Source organism: Adiantum capillus-veneris, chromosome 12 (assembly GCF_014529385.1).
Source record: "Adiantum capillus-veneris isolate H3 chromosome 12, ASM1452938v2, whole genome shotgun sequence".
Classification (NCBI taxonomy): domain Eukaryota; kingdom Viridiplantae; phylum Streptophyta; class Polypodiopsida; order Polypodiales; family Pteridaceae; genus Adiantum; species Adiantum capillus-veneris.
In genome coordinates this window covers 4,282,804-4,301,398 of record NC_140942.1, presented here as the reverse complement: position 1 = coordinate 4,301,398, position 18,595 = coordinate 4,282,804, and the positions used below count along the sequence as shown (strand labels likewise).

Sequence of the window (18,595 nt, the reverse complement as noted above, 5' to 3'; positions counted from 1 at the left end):
GCATCGGTCGTTGGCGAATCTCATCAATTTCCTCCATGGTTAGTAGTCTGACCGGGCGTCGTGCATTCCTGGCCAGCGTGCTCCGGATTTTCTGTCGTAGAACCCCTCGATGCTGTGTAGTTCTTCGCACTCGTGGGCGCCTGGATTTCCCTAGTTCAATCGCTCGGTCAATCAGTGTGCCTCTGGTGTGAGACGAGGGGGAGCTCTGTTGTGGGAGTGGCTCTTGCGGCCGTCCCGTGTCCGCTTTGAAGAAATCTGTGATCCGTCTTTGAGACTGGCTAGCCTCGCCATTCATCAGGCTATCTCTGTGTCTGCGCAGCTCGAGTAAGAACAAACCCAGACATCTCTGATCTTCGTATCCCATGACTCTTGAGAGTGGTCCAAAACCCTCTCTGAACAGGCAGTGGAAGCGACCTCGTATCTCGTAGTAGACGGGGCAGCGGCATGTATAGTGTAGCTCTGTCTCAGGTTCCGTGTTACACAAGGGACATGTCCTGTCCTCTGCTGGTACTCCGCTGTACCTCCGAGTCTCAATCCGCAACTGGTGAGAAGATGTGCGTAATTGGCCAATAGCACAGCGTATCCCATGAGACAAGTGGGTATCCATGTATCTGGGTCTCGCCACAAAACCATCTTTCGTAAGCTGGAGAAGGTGGTCTCTGTACAAAGCCATCTTCGTGCCCAATTCCTGTGCTGGTTGTATCCATGTCCTCCTGGTGTCTAGCTGGGTTAGGTCTTGGCGGATGAGCTTGGTGATGTCTGACTGTGTAAGAGTGAGAGATGGTGCATCCAGTGAGTAATGGACTGGTGGCAGCCTGTCTATGCTGAACCCATGTGCCTGAAACCGTGATGTCATCTCCCCATACCAGCATGTTGTATCTCCTTGTATGGCTAAGAGTATATCTGTCTCTAGGAAGTTCCCATGTACGGTTTATGAAGGAGACTGATCTAGTGAACGCCTCCACCACAAGTGGGGGGGCCGCTAGCTCTGCTCGGATAATGGCACGTGGTACTGATGCCTTGGCTCTAATGAGCCGCGAGATCATAGAGACGAGAGGTTTCTCCATGTTCCCCCATCCGTCTGAGCGACCCGGCCTCCCGTGGTGATCCAGTGAAGGTCCCCATATCTCGGTTCCATAGAGCAGTGCTGAAGCCACCTAGGTGTCAAAGAGCCAGAGCTTCGTCCGGGGCTCCTAAAACTGAACCTGCGAACACATCCTCTCCAATCTACCCAATGCTGCGTGGGCTCTAGTAAGTCTGGTCTCTGCTGCTCTTCTGAGTGAGAATGTAGGTCCGCTAAAAACCACTCCAAGGTAAGTGTAAGCGTCTGTGTACTCCACAGTCTCCTAGCCGTATGTGAATGTAGGTGCTGACCTCCTGATCCACTGTGGGGTGGTGTTAAAACACCATAACCTTGGTTTTACCCAGGTTGAGAGACAAACCACTTTCGTGTGTAAACGTGTGCAAAGCATCCAATTGACGTTGCATTCCCTCTGGGGATTTGGAGATCAACACTATGTCATCAGCATATAACAAAAGTGGAATCCATGTCCCTGCCAACTGAGCACCTTTATCCCCATCGTTGTCAATGTAGTCAGAAACCTCATCCACATACATACCGAAAAGGGTAGGAGAGAGCGGGCAGCCCTGCTTGACCCCAATAGTGGAGTGAACCGGTGTAGAAAGTCCCTCCGGGGTGCGTACATACCCTACTACTGATCTGTACAATGCCATGATTCCCCAAATGAGTTCTGTGGGTTCTCCCATTTCCTGTAATCTGCGCATCAGTCTAGCTCTGGGTACTGTGTCGAAAGCTTTGCGGAAGTCCACAAAGCTACAATAGATCCGTCTGCTTTGAGATCTACCTTCCTCGATGATGGCCCTGAGTGTTAGGATATGGTCAAGAGTGGAGAAGCCTCTCCTGAATCCTGCCTGCCCAGTTGCACGTAATTTCCCTCTCTGCCCATCTACTCAGCTGTTGCTCAAGAATGGATGCATACAACCGTGCCAGTGTGTGCCCAATCATAATAGTGCGATAATTCCCAGGCTCCATGGGGTCTCCTGATTTGAAGATAGGTACGATCGTAGATAGGCTCCAAGTGTCCGGTAGGCCCTCACACATGGCCCGGTTAAACATAACTGCTAGGAGCTCTGCTAGTAGGTCTTTGGCATGCATGAAATGCTCAGCGACTAGGCCATCATGATCATATGCTCTCCCAGTCTTCATCCTGTCAATAGCTTTCTTCACCATCTCAGCGGTGAAAAAGCCACATGCATGTGGGCATGGATCGGGGGGGTTGGGGAGGGGCGGCTGTCCAGGTACTGTGTACAAAGATGATGCGTACTGACCCCATGTCTCTGTGGAGGAAATAGCCCCGCGGGGGGGGGGGGGGGGGGGGGGGGGGGGGACTGCTCATGAAAGAGCCGCCACGCCTCACGCGAGTCTTGACTCAAGAATAGCTGATATAGATCCTGCTCGAGTCGAGCCAAAAAAGCTCTCTTCTTTCGCCGCACCAAGCGTCGGAAGTCAATTTGTGACTGTCTGTGAGTGACGCCCCCCAACAACACCTCCCTCTGAAGTGTGGCTCTAGTCTGGCGGCACTCCTCGTCTTACCAGCTATTCTGAGGCATGCTCCCCGATCGACGGCTCTGCTCAAGTTGGGTGTGTGGGTAGGCTTCTGCTGCTGCCTCATGTAGTGTCTGTGTCAGTATAGTAGTTAGCTCCTCCAGAGGTCGCCCCGGGTCCTCAGTGCAAAGGCGTATGTAGATTCTGTCCATGTATACAGAATCCGTCTCCTGTGTGAATGTGTAGCGAGTAGGGGCTACTACTCGTGGCCTGTGTGCTACACTGAACTGGAAGGAGATGGTCATTGACACCAGAGCATGATCCACTGCCACCCCGACCAGTCTGGGCCCAACTGTGAGATCCTGGATACCGGAGATGAGATTCGGTTGTGCCATGACATAGTCCACTGTGCTGGCTCCATGTCTGTGTGGGAAGCATGTAAATCCTCTTGTTCTGCAGGAAATCTCTGTAGGCCGTTCAAGATGGCCAATCCATGTGCAGTGCCCATGTCTATGAGGTGTCGCCCATACTCAGTATATTCCATATCGTGTGATATTCTGGAAAGGCCCGTCTCTTCAACATCTAGTTCTCTTAGCATCTCCTCTGCAGTATCATAGAACACTGCCTGGTGATGGGCAGTCCTAGCATTGAAGTCCCCTAGGATAATAATGTCACCGTCCCTAGAGAACTCCCATATGTCATCATCCAAAATAGAGAAAGGGGATTGTCCTCTGGGTGATGCATAAACTGATGTACTCGGGGGAAAGTAGCAAATAGCTACATAGAGGTATCTGCTTGTCTCTGCTTTCAGTCTCACCCACATGTACCTAGCCTGCTCGTCCCTGCGGGCTATATGTATCAGTGGCTGCAGATCCTCTCTAAATAACACTGCCACTCCTCCCGAGCCCCGCCCTCTGTGCCCTGAGCGTGTCTCCTGTCTATAGGCTGTCTCCCACCTGTATCCGCCGATGTGAGGCATGGATTGCCCAGAGAGAGAGAGAGAGAGCCCAGAGAGAGAGAGAGAGAGAGAGAGAGAGAGAGAGAGAGAGAGAGAGAGAGAGAGAGAGAGAGAGAGAGAGAGAGAGAGAGAGAGAAAATGTGATATTAACGTCTTCAAAAGGCCAAAATGACCTATGAGACCAAACTGTTACAAAATTGTGAATCTGATACCATGTCTGGGTACAAAAAGACCAGAACAAAAATACTACTACCACTAGAATCCATCCTCATTTGCACTTTGGATGTCGAGAGAGTATGGTTCGAATCATATGTTGAAGTCTCTGTCGATGTTGTGTAGCCCCTCTCCTCAATCGTGGCTGTTTGGATATCCGTAGCTCCAGTGCTTGGTCGATGAGAGTGTCGATAGTGGTTGAATGAGTGTGGGCCGAGCTCTGCAGTGATGACTGCTCCTCTGGCTGTCCCATATCTAGTGAAAATAAATGTGTAATCCCTCTCGGGGATTGTCTCTCTCTAGCTCTTCCCAGTAAAGTGTCTATATCTGTGTAACTCAAGTGAGAAAGTATCTCTGATCCTCATAAGTCATGACCCTAGAGAAAGGACCGAAACCCTCTCTGAATAAGCAGTGGAAACGGCCCCGAATCTCATAGTACACTGTGCAATGACATATGTAACGTAGCTCTGTCTCTATAAGCGGCATATCCTTTTGTTTGCCGGTATCCCTCTGAATCGACCAGTCTCAATCTCCAGCTGATGTGAGGATGTGCGTATCTGACCAATGGCACACCACAAATCATGAGACATATGTGTGTCCATGTAGCTGGGTCGAATCACAAACCCATCTCCTGTGAGGTGGAGAAGATGCTCTTTATAGAAAGCCATCTTCGTGCCCAACTGTCCGCATGGTATCCAGTTGGATTAGGTCCTGACAAATGAGTCTAGTAATCTCCACCCGTGTAAGAGACATCGAGGATGTTTGAAGAGAGTATTGGAAAGGGGGCAACGTGTCCATGGTGAAGCCATGCATTTGAAACCATGATGTCATCTGTGCATACCAGCATGAAGTGTCCCCCTAAAGAGCTAAAGACTCAAGGGCCAGTCGAGCATATCTGTCTCTAGTAGTATTTTACAAGCTGTGCACAAAGGAGATTGACCTTGTAAGAGCCTCAATCTCCATAGGAGGGGCGGCTAGCTCTGCTCGAATGATAGCGTGGGGTATGGAGGCGTTGGCTTTGATTAGTCGAGAGATCTTAGATACCAAGGGCCTCTCCATACGTCTCCAACCATCTTGGCCTACTAAAGGTCCCCATATCTGCACTGCATACATCATAGCTGAGGCTACTAAAGTATCAAAGAGCCATAACTTTGTTCGAGGTTCCTGTAACTGAACTTGCGAACACATCCTCTCCAAGCCTCCCAAGGCCGCATAAGCTCTCTAGTCAGTCTAGCTCTACTGCTCTCCCCAAAGAAAACGTCGGCCCAATGAAGACAACCCCAAGGTAAGTGTATGCATTCGTATACTCTACAATCTCCTTGCCATATGTGAAAGTCGGTGCTGATCTCCTGATCCACTGTGGTGTGGTGTTAAACACCATAACCTTGGTTTTGCCAAGGTTTACAGACAATCCACTATCCTCTGCAAAATTGTGTAATGCATCTAATTGTCGCTGCATACCCTCTAGTGAGTCAGAGATCAACACAATATCATCAGCATATAACAACAATGGGATCCACGTCCTTGCCAGCTGGGCACCTCTATCACCCTCTCTGTGAATGTAATCAAACACCTCATTAACATACATACCAAATAGAGTAGGAGACAATGGGCAACCTTGTTTCACCCCAATGGTGGAGTGAACTAAATCAGATATCCCCTCCTGGGTGCGTACATGTCCCATCACTGATTTGTATAGAGCCATAATCCCCGAAATCAACACTATGGGCCCCCCCATCTCCTGCAATCTGTGCATCAATCGAGCTCTCGGTACCATGTCAAATGCTTTGTGGAAATCCACAAAGCTACAATAAATCCGTCTCCCATGTGACCTGCCCTCCTCAATGATGGCTCTGAGTGTCAGAATATGATCAAGAGTGGAGAAACCCCTCCTAAAACCGGCCTGGCCCTTTGCTTGTACACCCTCACCCTCTGCCCAATTACTCAACTGTTGCTCAAGAATGGATGCATACAACCGTGCCAATGTGTGCCCAACCATAATATTGCGGTAATTCCCAGGCTCTGTAGGATCACCTGCCTTGAAGATAGGCACTATAGTAGACAACCTCCAAGTCTCAGGTAATCCCTCACACATGGCACGATTGAACAACATTGCAAGAACCTCTACCAGCATATCTCTAGCATGTATAAAGTGCTCTGCTACTACACCATCATGATCATATGCCTTGCTAGTCCTCATCCTATCAATGACTCTCTTTACCATCTGAGTGGTAAAGAAGGTGCTCGTAGGTGGGCATGGCTCCGTAGGATCTGGAAGGGGGTCCTGTCCAGGAACTGTATATAACGATGTCGCATATTGGCTCCACACATCAAGAGAAGTAATCACTATGGGAGGAGAGTGCTCATGAAAGAATCGCCATGCCTGTCACTAAGTGATAACGTGGCTACGGACAGCAGAAACCCTAATTTCTGCCAGAAACCCTAAAATTCCTGCAAACCCTAAAATATACCAAAAACCCTAATTTTCAGTAAACCCTAATTTCAGCAAGCCCTAATTTGCCAGGGAAATGCCACGTGGCAGTTGGTACAGATTCCGTGATTTGCGGCGCGTTTTGCGGCCAGCCGTACGGACGTCTTGCTTTTTCTCTACACAATGAGAAAGAGAGAGAGAATGCTTTTGCTTTCAAGCTTTGACTCTCTGTGAGAGAGAGAGAGAAGTTGCTTTTGATTTGAAGCTTTTGGGGCTCTGCTTTTGACATCCCTTGTAAACATTTAAATAAGTGGTTTGGGGTCGTCAGTCGACTTTTGATAAGGCAAAGAAACAGAAGAAGCGTGTTTGATTTGAAGGAGTACCCAATTCTTCTTCTTCTTCTTCTGACAATTCTTCTAGCTCTTCAGATTCGAGCAAAGAAGACAGAAAAGGCAAAAAGCGAAGCAAGAAACAAAGCTTCGGAAAGGGCAAGAAAAAGGCAAAGAAGGCTAAATCTCGCCGAGAGCCTGACAGTTCTACTGAGGACTCGTCTACATACAGCTCAGATTCTGATGATGGAAACTTCTATGCGAACAAGAAGAATTTTTACAAAGCGAACCAGTATGACTTTCTCGAAGATAAAAGCAAGAAAGTCCGAGAGTTTAAAGAAGGTGGCCACTCGATCAAGTTTGATACTTTTTCAGGATACTCAGATGCTTCGAAGGCTTTGTCTTTTATACAGCAGTTTGACATCGCTTTCGCGGGAGGACGCTATTCAGAGCACTCCAAGATTCGGAGAGCTACCTCTTACCTTAAGGGGAATGCTCGTACTTGGTGGTCCACTCTTCTTTTAAACAAGACTGCGCCAGTTAAATGGCTGAAATTCAAAAAGCTTTGTATTTCTTCTTGGTTGATGCAAGAATATGAACGAGATATACGAGCTGCTTGGAACCATCTTCGGATGACGAAGAAAGGTACAATCAATGCTTATTATGAAAGATTCAAGAGCTCTTTTCTACCCGCCTCTTCATTCAAGAAGATCACGTTCAGAGAACATATTGAGTGGTTCACCTTGAGTCTACGTACAGAGATCCAAGATCACTGCTTGGAGCAGAAGTCAGCTTCTATTCAGCAGTTGATGAGTCATGCGAAGCGGGGCTTTGCCATTCACTCTGGCAGTCTGACTTACCCCACAGATGAGAACATCACACAACGAGCCGAACAGACTTCTCGGAATGAAAGTAGAAAGAAAAAGAGCAACCCAGAGAAAAAGGATGCACGACCCAAGCTTACTCCTCAGGAGCGAGCTCGATTCATCAAAGAGGGGAAGTGCTTTGAATGCGCGGAACAGGGACACATCTCCGCGAAGTGCCCTAAAAAGACACAGAAAGAACATAATGATAAGGACGACGAGAGGCCTGAGAGTTCGAGAGCAGCTGAGGAACGTGGACGAAAAGGCAAGATGAAAACAGGACTGGTTCCAGATCGTGTGGGTACTGATCCCGAAACCATGGATGAGAGTACAGAAATTTGCCGAGCTCGGGGCAAAGTGAAAGATCAAGAGGCCCTGATTTTCTTTGATGGAGGAGCCAAGGCCAACTTCATTTCAACGGAATTGGCGGCGCGACTCGAGATTACTCTCGATCGGATGGGACCACTTGCAGAGGCAGTTCTAGCGGCACCCGGCAGGGACGTAGCCATTACACCTGTCATTGGCAAACTTCGGTTGCATTGTCAGGGGTATTTGGGGCATGAGGACTTCTTCATAATGCCTTTGGAGGGTTGTGATGTTCTCTTAGGGATTCCTTGGTACCACAAGAATAACGCCGTGGTCGATAAGCGACTTTGACTACAGAAAAGGGCAGAACAATTGTACTTGATATAAAACTGAAGGGCGAGTCTGTCCCTATTGTATCGACTTCGGCCATTTCAAAATTAATGAAATCCACTCTGATTGTTTACTCGATCTTTATGAAAGAACTGAGCGATAAGGATAGGACAAATATGTCTAAACTTGATAAAGAACGCCAAGAGTTTCTCCACTCTCATGCCGATTGCTTCTTAGAGGGCCTACCAGGAGAGTTTCCACCTACTCGTCCTGAAGATCATACCATTGATCTGATACCTTGAAGCACACCACCGAACCGGCCACCTTACCGTGTGAGCGGAGCACAGAATGAAGAGATTATGAACCAAGTGAAAGACCGCTTGGAAAAGGGTCTTGTCCAGCCTAATACATCACCGTACTGCTCTCCAGTGTTGTTGGTTTTGAAGAAAGACGGATCTTGGAGAATGTGCAGCGATTATAGAGCTCTCAACAAAATCACCATCAAGAACAGATTTCCGATTCCTAGGATCGATGATATACTTGACAGATTACAGGGATCCTCGTGCTTTAGCAGGATGGAGTTGAAGAGTGGATATCATCAGGTCCGAATCACACCGTGAGACGTCTACAAGACGGCCTTTCAGACTACTTTTGGGTATTTGAGTTTTTGGTGATGCCTTTTGGCTTAACCAATGCTCCTGCGACATTTAACCGGATGATGGACAGGATTTTTCGAGAGTACAGACTATTTGTTGGCACTTTCTTTGACGACATCATTGTTTTCTTCAAGAATGAGGCAGAACACAGAGATCATCTGCTTCAGGGCTTTCAGGCATTAGGAGATCACAAGTTAGTGATTAATGCAAAGAAAAGTGAATTTTTCCTACCAGAGATACACTTTTTGATACACATTGTCTCAGCAGCTAGAGTGCAAATGGACCCGGCCAAGATAGAGACTATCCGTGATTGGCCCGATTTGAAGAATGTCCATGAAGTTAGAAGCTTCTTGGGATTGTGCTCGTACTATAGGTGGTTCATACGAAAGTTTGCAGAGGTTGCTTCCCCTTTGCATATCTTGACACAAAAAGGAGTCCCTTTCTCGTGGGGATCCATAGAGGTGACTACCTATCGGACCTTGAAAGAGAAATTGACTACGGGACTAGTTTTGACTTCGCCGGACTCGCAGAAGTCATTTGAAGTATATTGTGATGCTTGTAGTCGTAGTCTGGGTGCGGTCTTGATGCAAGAAGGCCATGTCATTAGTTACGAGAGCCGATTTTTCTCTAGGCCGGAGATGACAACACAGATATATGAGGAAGCGCTTTTGGCGGTTATCCATGCTCTTACTCAGTGGTGGCATTATCTACTCGGAGCGGATTTTACTGTCTGTACAGACCATCAGAGTTTGCGCTACTTCTTGTCACAGAAGCAGCTTTGGGGAAAGCAGATGCCGTGGGCGAACATCTTGTCACAGTTTCACTTCCAGATTGTCCATGTTCAAGGACAGAAGAATGTGGTGGCAGATGCTTTGTCTCAGAAGCCGTTGGTTTTGGCTATTTCCGCGATACATCATAGGAGCTTCGAGGATATGGTCGACCAGTATGCCACAGATACAGATTTTGCAGATATTTTCACACAGATACGGGATGGGGAGATAGTAGTTGGATACTCCGTTCGAAAAGGCGACTTGATGAAAAAGACTATGTTGTGCGTTACACAGCCGTCGAGGGAAAAGGTTATGACTGAATGCCAGTGTCCACCTTTTATGGGTCACCGCGACATTGCTACCACCATGAAGGGGGTAGAGAGATACTTCTTTTGGCCGAGACTCAAAAAGGATGTGGAAGAGTTTGTGCGCAGTTGCTTGGTATGCCAGAAGGTCAAGTTTGACAGGCATAAGGCACAGGGATTGTTACAGCCTTTACCCATACCCACCCGCCCCTGGGAAAGTGTGGCGATGGATTTCATTTTTGATCTCACGAGGACAGAGAGTGGTTACGATGGTATCTGGACTGTTATTGACAGAATTAGCAAATAGGCTCATTTCATTCCAGTGAAGAAACTAGTCAAGCTGGATCACTTAGCAAGACTGTTTGTGGCCCAGATCTTCAGATTACATGGCATGCCTGAGACGATTGTCTGCGACAGAGACCCCAGATTTACGAGTTTGTTTTGGAAGGCAATTTGGGAGAACATTGGCACGTGGTTGCAGTTCTCGTCATCGTTCCACCCGCAAACTGATGGGCAATCTGAGACTTACCTTTGGTGGAATTTGCCTACAATAACACAATACACTCTTCGACGGGGAAGGCGCCATTAGAGATTGTTGAAGCTGTTGCGAAGGTTCCACCCTTCCTGAGCACGAAAGATAAGATCTTTGAAGCGGATGAATATACGCGAGATTTGGATACGGCTTTTGCCAAGGTTCGCGAGACTTTGCAGAAGTCTCAAGAACGACAGTAAAAGGCAGCGGATCGCCATCGTAGCGACATGAAATTGGAGGATGATTGGGTGCTCTTACGTTTTGAGAAGGCACGACTACGAAAGAAAAAGAGAAAGGAGAGGCTTTTTCTAAAGCTTGTTATGCGATACTACGGATTTTTTCAGATGACTGAAAAGATATATGATGTCTCGTTTTGATTGAAACTGCCAGATACTTGGAGGATTCACAATGCATTCCATGTGAGTCTCTTGAAACCTTTTAGAGGTGATGTGCCTGATGATGGGGAGCCTGATGAGCAACCCGAAGTGGAAGAAAACGAGGAGATCCTTGTTCCTGAACTGATTTACGCACATAAGGATACGAAGACTAAAGGTAAAGTCCGAAGGCGGTTTTTGGTTAAGTTCAAGAACTATCCTGCATTGGATGTGAAGTGGATGGAGGAGGAGGACCTAGCAGATACTCCTCAGATTGTGAAACTTTACCTCGATGCTTTTGGTTTAGCATAGTCTACTCCAAATGGAACCCAGAATTCAGCTTGGCCGCAGATCTGGTGCAGTGGCATGCACAAGAGGGGAGTCGCTCCGCTCCTTTGTCAACAGGTGCCTTGATTTAGATACTAGAGTCATTGATGTCTCTTTGAGCTTCAGGGATACTAAAAGCTGACAGTATTCTGCTGGATGACTTTATGAAATGGAATTCTTGATTATGATACTGATTTGTTCTTGACTTCTCTTAAGTGCAGGAACTGATAAACGAAATGACTGCAGCATTTTGGTCTAATTGATCTCGAATAGACATGGTTGCAATTGGGGTTAGTCAATCGGACATTGATGAGGTCTCGATTGGACCTATATGTGATTGCTAGCTACATTGCCGATAGATCATGGTCTAAGATCCGAATGAATGTTGAATGTCATGTGATGTCCTGTGATGGTGGTGATGTCCTCTGATGGATGTGATTGTCGATTTGGTACATGTGCTAGATGTGTGTTCCTAGTACGTAGGTACTAACAGTCAGTGTCTGCTAAGCCGGTTTATGGCTTTTGTCAGTTTTGCAGGCGTAATCGTGGTCGATTACAATGCTTTCAAGAGGGGGGTATGTCACAAAGTGATGACGTGGCTATGGACAACAAAAACCCTAATTTTTGCCAGAAATCCTAAAATTCTTGCAAACCCTAATTTCTGGCTGAAACCCTAATTTCAGCAAACCCTAATTTGCCAGGGAAATGCCAAGTGGCAGCTGGTATGGATTTCGTGATTTGGTGCGTGTGTTGCGGCCAGCCGTACGGATGTCTTTCTTTTTCTCTATGGAATGAGAAAGAGAGAGAGAATGCTTTTGCATTCAAGCTTTGACTCTCTGGGAGAGAGAGAGAGGAGTTGCTTATGATTTGAAGCTTTTGGGGCTCTGCTTTTGGCCTTCACTTCTTAGAGCATCTGGACGCAGAGTCTGAGAGTGAATCCTGACCCACTCTCTTGTACTTTGAACTGATTAATACAAAAAGAAATACCGAAAGGGGCACCAGTATTTGGGGCCAATATCTCTAGGCACGGAACTCCGTCGGGCCAGTGCAAATCTATTGTGATCTATGAATTGTTTGAAGTGGTCATTTGGTGCTGTCGCGATTGATTCTTGACTTGGAGTGTCCAAGTCTGTTACAATGCCTCTTCTGAGTCTCTAATCAAGAACAGTTGATACCCATCTGGCCAAATAAGCTCGTTTCTTCTGTTGCACAAGGCGCCAGGAAGCAATCTGAGACTGTCTGTAAGTGATGACTCCTAAAAGAAGATCTCTCTAGAGTTCGATTCTCATCTCTCTGCACTCCTCATCATACCAACTATTCTGGGGCATGCTCCCAGAATGTCGCCTCCGACCCGGTTGAGTGTGTGGGTATGTCTCTGACATTGCACCATTCAGTGTCTCAGTCAGTAAAATGGTGCACTCCTCCACTGAGAGACCAGGACTAGCTATGCATAGACGGCTATAGATCTCTGTATAAACCGAGTCAGTCTCTGGTGTAAATGTATAACGGGTTTGTGACCTGCCTCCTGATGTCTGGGCTGTACTGTACTGAAATGAAATGGATTATGTCAAAAGAGCATGATCGACTGCTACACCCACGGGTCTGGCGCCCACTATGAAATCCTGAATCAAGGAATAAAGCTCAGATGTGCCATAACATAGTCCGCTGTATTGGCCCCGTGTCTGTGTGGAAAGCATGTGAAACCGGCTGCTCCAAGAAATTGCTGTAAGCCATTAAGTATGGCTAACCCATGTGTGGTCGTCATCTCCGTGAGGTATCTCTCATACTCCGCTTACTCTCTATCATGTGAGCATCTGTCAAGCCCCAAGTCACCTACATCCAGCTCTGTAAGCATCTCATCTGAAGTGTCGTAGAAGACTGTCTGAGAGTTGCCCGTTCGGGCATTGAAGTCAATGATATCACCATCCCTAGAAAACTCCCATATATGATCATCTAGTATAGAGAAATGCGACTGTCCTCTGGGTGAAGGATATAATGACGTACTGGGGGGAAAGTAACATATGGCAATGTATAAAAATCGGCCTGTGTCAGCTCTCAGCCTCACCCACATGTATCTAGCATGATCATCTCTCCGTACAATATGTAGTAGTGGTTGTGACTCCTCCCTAAAAAGCACTGCTAGTCCTCCTAAACCTCTACACCCATGCTCAGATCTCGCGACTATCCTGTGGGCTGTCTCCCATTTGTATCCCACCACATGTGGCATAAGCTGTCCAAGGGCCTGATGAGTCTCTAAGAAGAAAATAATGTCCCTCTCTGTGAAACTGTCCTCAAAGGCACCAACGTCCAACCTCATAGATCCATTACAATTCTAAGTAGCCATCTTCAGTGTGGTCCCATAGGTCTCACACCGTCATCTAGAGTGCCGCTCTACAATCACCACCCGACCATCTCTGTAAAAGGCCGTCTTTCCCTTCTCCCTTTGCCGCCGTAATCTCTGGCATTACCTCTCTCATATGCGCAAGCTGTGAGAGAGAGAGAGATCATCACCGAGGAAAATACCCGTCTTCTTGAGAGTAGGCCTCCTTTTCAGGAATTTCTTCTCCTCCTTAGAGGAGGGGAAGCCTAGTATGAGAGTTCTCTCTTTTGAAGATTCTCCCGGGCCACCACTCTTCTTGCCAACTCTCCATGCCTTTGTGTGTGAAGGCTTGTCCACCCCAATCATGGATGTGAGGATTGTGACCTCTTTTTCCACATTGGTTATGTCCTTGAGGCCGGTTACCCTGACATGTAGAGCCCGCATCCTCCTCCTTTGTTCCTCTTCGAGGGTCATGTTAATAAGAGTGGGTGTACAAGGAGCTTCCTTACCTTTCCCTTTCTTGGTGACCTCACTCTAGTTTTCGGCCTCTTCTACTTTCTTTTGTGTTGCGAAGATGACCGCGGCCCATGACTTCTTCTCCTCCTCTTCCTTGATAACCTGTATTTCTTCTCTCATGGTATTCAATTCTTCCATCATGGATGGAGAGAGAGAGAGAGAGAGAGAGAGAGAGAGAGAGAGAGAGAGAGAGAGAGAGAGAGAGAGAGAGAGAGAGAGAGAAAAAATTGCATGGCGGAGATCTGCATTCAGATGCACTGGCCTTAAAGATTGGTCCTCCTCCTCGCTATTTCTTTATTATTATGCTTCCAAAATACAATGTACGAGGGTCCTCCTTCTCTTAGTGCTCCCAAGTTGATATGAGCAGAAGGGAGGCCTTAGCTCTGCTTGCTTATAAACGTACATGAGGCCCAATAGCTGATGATCCCAAAAGCTATTCTCCCGAAAAGCTTGCGCTAGATGGTTGCTCGGAATTTAAAGAAATCCGTACACAGTGCTAAGTCAGCAGCCTTCTGCAAATCACAGAAATCCATATCAACTTCCATGTCAGCATCTCTATGCAATTCTTTGGGATTGCTTTATTTTCAAAAGGTTTCAGGGCCGTCCGCGAGATCGTGTAAGTAGGGAGGGTTAGGTTTTGAACCCGAAACCCCTTTGGGCCACTTGGCCAAATTCTGCGACTTGGTGATACTTCTGCTGCCTTTTTAGAAAGTTTAGGTCTATCGGCCGGGATCAGTCCTTTAGGCCATGCCATGTCGTCACTTTGTGACATACCCTCCTTTTGAAGAAATTGTAATCGCCTTCGATTATGCCTGCAAAATAGACATAGGACAAAAACTAGTTCAGTATACATTGACTCGTACGACGTACTAGACGACACGTATCCAACACTTGCACTAAGACGAGTCGTTGAACATTCACATCACTATCCCTGTTGAGATTTTAGATGAGAATTCTCATCATTGTAACTTATCTAGCAATCACATTGAGACCGCGTTGATCTTTTGACGGATGTCTTGATCTACTAAATCTCGTTACTATCACATTCACGGTTCATCTCACCCCTCAGGTGACCAAGATAAAATGCTACTGTCATTTCTTCTTTTAAACACGTATTCAAACAATACACACATGAGTGAGCACATGCAACAGATTCATTTTAGGAATTCCCATTTCAAAGTACTCCTTACATAAAGTCGTTCAGTAGAATACTGTAAGCCTGTCAGTATCGTTGAAATCTGAAAAGAACTCAGTGCCTTCATTCCATCAAGGTAACCTGTGACAAAGGAGCGGAGTAACTTTCTTCTTGAGCAGTTCGCACTGCATCAGATTCAACGTGTTTATTCATCTTCGAATAGTCTGTGCTAAACCAAAAGCCTCAAGGTAAAGCTCTAGTTGCTGAGTAGTATCTGCTAAGTCCTCCTCCATCGCCTAAACTTGACCAATACCGTCTTGTGAGCTTACCTTTCACTTCCGTTTCGTTGTGAGCCAAGACATGTTCTTGAATGAGTATCTCTCCCGTCTCTTCCACTTCTGGTTGCTGGTCTGGCTCGGCATTATTTATCTTTTCTTGTACTTGAAAGGTCCATAGTATTGCATACTCAGCTTCGGGAAAAGCCTCTCCTTACCCTCCCGCTTCCGTTATCGCATACTTGAGTAGCACCCAATCATTTTCCTTCAGGTGCAAGTCACGTTGATGCTTGTCTGTTGCCGTGTTATGCCGTGCTTGAGACTTCTCCAAGGCCTCTCGTACCTTGGCAAAAGCAGTGTGCAAATCTTGTGTATACTGATCTGCTTCAAAAATCTTATCTTTGGTGCTCGGAATAGGTGGAATCTTTTTGACACCCTCGACAATCTCACTTCCCCAGAGACGTATGAACGGTGTTGTTGTAAGCAATTCCACCAAGGGCAAAACTCTTCCCACTGTGTCTTCTGATCAGAGATATATGACATAACAAGTCTAAAACCACTGAGTTGGCTATCTTCGACTGCACATCTTTTCTACTTGTGTATTTTTCCAGGCCCTTTTAATAGATGGTGGGCATTCAGTTTGTATGAGTAATTTTGTAAATGCTAGTGAATAAAAAGACACCTGTGTATCATAGCTCAAGCAGTCAAATACTAACTTCTCAAAGCTTCTTTGCACTGCAGGTTGTGGAGGTGCTTACTGAATCCTTGACTTTAAAGGAGACGGTTATTCCAACCAAGGTGGCAAGGCTTATGCTAGTTTCTGATATACTCCATAATAGTAGTGCACCTGTGAAAAATGCATCTGCCTATCGAACAAAGTTTGAAGCATCTCTTCCAGATATCATGGAGAGTTTTAATGAGCTTTATCGAGGCATCACTGGGCGTATTACAGCAGAAGCTCTAAAGGTAACTATATGAATCTTTCTTGAACCTCATTATTTAGCTTTCTGTACTCTCTGTCTTGCTCGATTCATTTCATAGCTCGTTGCTAATGAAGTTTAGTCGCAGGAACGCGTTTTGAAAGTCCTTCAAGTCTGGTCAGATTGGTTTCTATTTTCTGATGCCTATGTAAATGGGCTGCGGGCCACCTTTTTGCGGTCAGGAAATTCTGGTGTTCCTCCCTTCCATTCAATTCTAGGTGATGCACCACCTGTGAAAGACGTTACTGCTGTTGATGATGTTGCTCCTGACAGTTCGGAGTCGGGTCAAGATGCTGCTTTAGCGATTGGAGAGGGTGCTGCAGCCAGGGAGTTGTCAAGTTTACCCCTTGCCGAACTTGAAAGACGGTGTAGGCACAATGGGTTGTCTTCTCGTGGAGGAAGAGAGGTGATGGTGGCACGGCTTTTAAGCCTTGATGATGCAGAGAAACAGAAAAACCAGGAGACAGAGGAGGGGCTCCGTACATTGCACAGGTATGAAGGAGCCGAAAGACATAGCAGCAGGGGTGATGAGAGCTGGGGTTCTGGAAAAAGCTGGGCAGACAGTGGGGTTGATTCTAATGTGGAGAGGAGTGGTTATGCAGGTCCATCTTCTGGAAATTCAGAACGGGGGCTCCCTTCCTATGATACTCATGAGCAGAGAACCAGCTCTATCTATGACAAGAATTTAGACACCTTGGGCTCTTTTGCTTTACCTCCACCTGACATAAAGGTGTTTGGAAGGTCTCAAAAGGCAGAGCCTGTTTTACCTGCATCAAAATGGACTCGTGACGATGAAGATGAGGACTTGGATAAAGGGCAAGGGCTGGGATTAAGCTATTCTTCATCTGAAAGTGAGGACATATTTCCTTCATCTGAGACTTGTGGTAAAGACTTGGGTGCTGAAAGCAGCTTAGCAGCAGTTAGCGATAGCAGCATAGACGAGGAACGAAGGTAATGCTTTAATGATGAAATTCTAGTTTGCAGGGTGTCTTTATGATAGGGCTAATTTGATATTTACTAAACAGGCAGAAATTACGAAGGCTGGAGGGAGCTGTGATAGAATATCGTGAATCTCTTGAAGAGCGAGGAATAAAAAATGCCGAAGAAATAGAAAGAAAGGTGCACTCACATAGGAGAAAGCTTTTACAGGAATATGGTCTACTTGATATGACAGGAGATGGGAAGATCACAGAGAAGCTTTCCTCACGTTCTCTTGGTATGAAATCTTTAAAGACCTTGGATCTGCGAACTCCGTTTTTCATTGGACCGGTGTTCATTTAACGTACGTCCTGATGCTTTTGTACAGAAAGAATTTCTGAAAGGAAGGACAAGCGAGACGACAAAAGAGAGTCTTCTTCTTCCAAAAAACGACCTCGCAGTGGGAGTCGTAGTAAGAGCCCGTATTCTAGAGAGCGATCAAGTAGGGACAGGGAGAAAGAGAAGGAAAGGGAAAAAGATTTGGATTGGGACCGTGAAAGAGATGCCCATCGGGAATGGGATGATAGAGAAAGAGTCCGCAATTCTGAGTTGAGGCGGGATAGAGAGAGAGAGAAGAATGACTATGATAGAGAGAGAGAGCGTGAAAGAGACCGTGAGAAATTTAAAGAGAGGGAGCGTGAACGAGAGAGAGAGAGAGAAAGAAGTCGAAAACATCTATAGTCTCAAAGCCCGGCATTCAATTTTGTAGGTTATATGCTCTTATCGCAATAGTTCTGCTTGCTCTGCCCCCTAGTTGGTCTAGAGTGCCAACGAATCTCGTGATTGCACTTTAGCTTCTGGCTGGTTCGTCTGCTGGGCGTCATTTAGATTGATCACTGCCTAGCACTAGGGTAGCTTTTGGGCGAAAATGCAGGTCTTTTGCAGCTGTCATGAAGAGTGGCACTCACATGTCTTCATGTCACATGCGAGCCGGATTGCAGCGGCTGTGTAAGAGGCTTCTTCTGCCATCTTATGTCAAATATGGTGTTAAAGCTATGTGATTCTCTGCAATTCTTCAGCTTTGGGTGTATTGGACACTATTGTACAAAAATTTATTGAAGCCACAGGTTCTCCTTGCAGGGATTCAGAATCTTCATGTTTTCTCTAACCACAACTTGTGCCTTTTTCTACTTGCATCAGGGCGAATTTCATTTATGTCTTGCCATGTCTTGGCTGTATTATGTCTATTGGAAGCTTTTAGGTAATAATGCAAGTTGTTCATTGCTGCACAAGCACGTGCTTTGTGCTTTAGAAAAAGAGGAACGGAAGTCACTGCTTTGTTTGAGTTTTGGGCAGGTTCAAAAAGATCTAACTGCTGTTGCTTTGGTTCGCCTCTTGATGACTTCACAGGATTAATAGAGGGGGTAGTAAGTTCCTGCACCAGCCTGAAAACTCTGCCGAGTTCTTCACTTGGCTGTTATTGAATACAGC

The 18,595-nt window shown here is 46.4% G+C and overlaps 1 protein-coding gene across 2 annotated transcripts in view; it reads left to right on the top strand.

Moving 5' to 3' along the window:
- RRC1 (RNA recognition motif (RRM)-containing protein) overlaps positions 1 to 18,289 on the top strand; it is a 108,995-nt gene extending 90,706 nt beyond the window's left edge. For both annotated transcript variants that reach the window (XM_086524788.1, XM_086524789.1), the window contains 4 exons: positions 15,948 to 16,172; positions 16,275 to 17,137; positions 17,212 to 17,402; positions 17,493 to 18,289. In XM_086524788.1, coding sequence (XP_086380914.1) covers positions 15,948 to 16,172; positions 16,275 to 17,137; positions 17,212 to 17,402; positions 17,493 to 17,845 — 1,632 coding nt within the window. In that variant the 3' untranslated portion in view covers positions 17,846 to 18,289. The remainder of the gene's footprint in view (positions 1 to 15,947; positions 16,173 to 16,274; positions 17,138 to 17,211; positions 17,403 to 17,492) is intronic.
- The last annotated feature ends 306 nt before the right edge of the window (positions 18,290 to 18,595 follow it).